The sequence below is a fragment of the Gavialis gangeticus genome, unplaced genomic scaffold (assembly GCF_001723915.1).
Source record: "Gavialis gangeticus isolate Ggan-Ray unplaced genomic scaffold, GavGan_comp1, whole genome shotgun sequence".
Lineage (NCBI taxonomy): Eukaryota > Metazoa > Chordata > Crocodylia > Gavialidae > Gavialis > Gavialis gangeticus.
In genome coordinates, this window is record NW_017729027.1 from 5260536 (window position 1) to 5264381 (window position 3846).

The window sequence follows — 3846 nt, forward strand, 5'->3', positions numbered from 1 at the left end:
TTTTTTTTTTTTTTTTTTTCTGTTGTATCTTAGTGCATGGAAAATAAGTGCATTGTGCCAAATTTATGACGCCCCCTTTCCCCACCTCTACTTTTTTATGAAATTTTTGTTTGCCTTGCATTGCATACGTACTATAGGGAAACATTCAGCCTTTTGCTTTCGTCCACTGTACTTCTAATTTATTCAGGGAGATATTGTTAACAGGTAGGGGTCCTAGTTAATTGCTAAACAAGTCCACATTGTGCTACTTATTAATTCATAGGAAACAATTACTATATAGGAACATTTATATTTTCTAGTGATACCTACATTAAAACGTAAAGCATATAAAACTTCTTCCTTCCGTTGTGAAAAGATGCACATGATGTTCATTGCAACATGAGCTCAGTAGGATAATGGGTAACTATTTTCGTGGTTTTTGATTTTTAATGAATGAATGGCATTTTTGTCTAAGTTTACATTTCAAAGAATAATTATTGGCCAATTATTTTAAATGTTCTTTTAACACTTTGAGGTAAGAATGTATTTGTGTAAATGCTTAGTGCAGTCCTTGTTTAGCCAAGGGGATTTTTGGGACTGCTGACTCAAGTAAAAGTTTGCAGGGTTGTTTGCAATAATTAGGGTTAACAGTTTCAGAAATGATTCTGGAACCTGTTTCCCTGTTGAAATGAAGAGGCGTTTGGCCAAGTGGTTGAGTCGGACCAGGATTTGGACTCTCAAAAACTGCCATGTTGATCTTTTTAACCCTTTATTAAAACAAATAATTGGAAATCAAAATATTTAATTGCTAAACTAGGAAAATTGCAAAATATCAAAACTTACATGCATATGGATTAATTTTCTTCCCTCCCTAAGGTTACTAATAGGAACCTGCTTCCCTTTTCAAGGCAGAGTGCAAAAAAATTTTATATATATAGTTTTGGTAGAGAATATTTTAGGTTTGAAAGAGAATTGTATTAGGTTGACAATTATAGATGCCAAGAGCATGTAGTACTTATTTTGGTGGTGGTGGGGGGGTTGACAGTACTGCAGCAGAGGAAAAAGAAAAATGTTTATGTTTTGGGGGGGTGCCTCCCCAGTGCAATTCCGTTAAAATGGAAAATGTTTGTGTTGATTTAGGTTCACATTAAGACAGTCAGTCCACTGATCCTAAGAGAAATCTACACAGAAATTTCTAAGGGACATAATTTCTTCAACTGGCATAAATAGTGATAAATAATGAGAACTCCAACAAAAATTCTGACATAAAAATGAGAAAATTTACATTAAATGTTAATGGTTTAAACAAGATGGTCTTATTTTCATTTTTACATATTCAGTATAGTCCTTGCTATCTGCACAGCTGAATAAAGTCTTCTAAAATGACAAACTCAGTTTTAGGAACATTGAATGAAATGCATTATTTTCACAGTGGACAGGCATAAGTTTCTGTAATGATATATTATTATGTTTACTTTATCTTACTGGTTAATATTGATGTCACATTTACTTCATTTCACTGTTCTGTAAACAAAGTAATTATGTATTGCATGCATTCTTTTATGTTGACTATTATTTTAGTCCCTTTATTGTGAATCCTGCTTTCCAAATGACATGCCCTGCAGATCTTCATATTTAGAAGATTAAAACAATCTTTTGTTGGGCCCAATCCTGTTTATACTGAAGGAAATAGCAAAACTTTAACTGAAATGATGCCAAATCAGGAAAATTTGTGTGTAAAATTAGATTTTCAGCAGAATTAAATCTTTGAGGAATAGCTAAAAGTGAGGGTTTGGTTTAAAACAATTTAAATAGTATGTCATTCACAAATCTAAAACAATAATAATAATTAATAATAAAAGAAGTAGTTGTATGACTTAGTTAAGGAATAGTCCACCAAGGAACAAATAAACAAGAAAGTGTAGATCTCATATCTGATGGTTTAGTATGACTTGTATTAATACATACATGTAGTAATTTATTTTGTTTCCAAGATTGGCACAAAGCATGGCAGTGTGTACAGTTTAGTTGTACATGAAAAATGCAGAAGTATCAATCTTTCATATTTTTCTTAAAATTAACTGGAACTATTATAAACATTTTCTTATTTGTGGCGGACATGCCTATATTATATATACTTCAGCAATTTTTTTTAATAATTCGTCTGTAGCAGGGCTTTATTCAAAATCAGATTTTTATTGAAGGATGCATTGCTTTTACTTCAAACCTACTTTGTTAATTTTGGTTTTTAACATGAAACATTCAAGAAATTTTTTTTCCCCTGCAGTACTGCCAAAAAGATCAGTGCGGTTCTCACAGAAATTGGACTTAATTTCAGTATTTTTTGCAACATATTGCATCTGGAACAGTTTCACTTCTAGACTGTTCCATGTTTAAAAACAATATGCCAAGCAAGACATGTAAAGACTTATTTGTCAATTTTATAAATGAAGGGCCAGATTCTGTTTTGTTACACTGGTGCCCTTCAGTGCAGTTATTGGACACCAGTATGAGTGAGGACCTGTTCAAACTCCACCTGGTGTTTAGTAGAAAGGTTCTAATTGGCTCAAAAGATAGAGCAAGAGTAGGCTTTGGCCCTATGTTTTCCAGATACTTTTACTAATGTTTAAAACTCGGTTACATATGTATGTTAAATTTATTTTTTCATTTAAAATATACTTTCGAAATGGAAGTGAAATAAACATTGCATGTGTAGCAACCAAACAAATGATATTTGTCTGTGCATGTAAAAGTGTAATATTAATAGCACTATTGTGGGCAGAAGGTTTCCAAAAGTGCTGTCCATTTTAATGTGGATTGTTTGCCTTTTATGTCTCAAATCAAAGTCAATTTTTTCAGCTGTTTGTTTGGGGTTTTTTAATAGATCATATTTCAGTGCTCCCTATTCTTTCAGATTTGGGTTTTTCTCTCCATCCTTTTTGTTTTGACCTTTCCTGTTGGCAAGCTGTTCACTTCTCTCTGGGCTGTTTTGAATTTTAATTATGGTCCTTTGACATATTGTAGGTTGGTGGGTACTCTCCAAAACTTTTAAAAATCCTTCACCTGATGCATTGTTTCTGACTTCATTCTGATGGATGTTGGGCTTCTCTTTTTATAGGTATGTTTACCATAGCTCTAAATGGATGGTGGCTGGTAATGCTGATTCGCCAGTACCACCTCGTGTTTATATTCACCCTGATTCTCCCGCCTCAGGGGAGACTTGGATGAGGCAAGTGATCAGCTTTGACAAATTGAAACTTACAAACAACGAACTGGACGATCAGGGACATGTGAGTATCATATCTCCTTATGGTACTAGAAACTAGCACATCAGTCATCACTAGGAGCTTTGTGGCTTTTATCTTCATGTTGATAAAAATGAGCCTGGCCTTATAAAACTGCCATGAAAGTTTATCAGCCTGGAGGAAAAACTGGCTTGCTTTTTACCTTGCTAATCGCTAACTTTAGAAGTGGAGGCTACTTTAATTGCCCCTCAAAAGCATAACACCTCTGGTAACTAGTTGTTTAGCCATGCAACAGTTTAATCTAAAAGTACAGACTTGCTCTATTTTTCTTCTCTACCCATAACTTGTAACTCCATTTTTTTTATCAGAAAACATACTTAAACTCACAAGTGTCTAGAAGAAACAATAATAGCATGTAATAATTTAATGTGACTAAAATACATTTAACTATCTCTTTAACCTACACATTTGTGTGAAATCCCATGAGATGTTAATAATTGCACTCAAAAAGGAACAACATAGGAGCTGGGTTCACTCTGATAATGATTTATTACATACCTTATGAAGCAAGACCCTTTCACAGCTGAGGCTCATTACTCCTGAAAAAAACTGGCAAAGACTT

At 33.6% G+C, this 3846-nt stretch overlaps 1 protein-coding gene across 1 annotated transcript in view; it reads left to right on the forward strand.

Annotated features, from left to right (window-relative positions):
• Nucleotides 1-3846, forward strand: part of TBX18 (T-box 18) — a gene marked incomplete at its 5' end in the record, with an annotated part of 37159 nt that overhangs the window by 6865 nt on the left and 26448 nt on the right. Inside the window, one exon of the mRNA XM_019520325.1 lies at nucleotides 3071-3269. Coding sequence (XP_019375870.1) covers nucleotides 3071-3269 — 199 coding nt within the window. The remainder of the gene's footprint in view (nucleotides 1-3070; nucleotides 3270-3846) is intronic.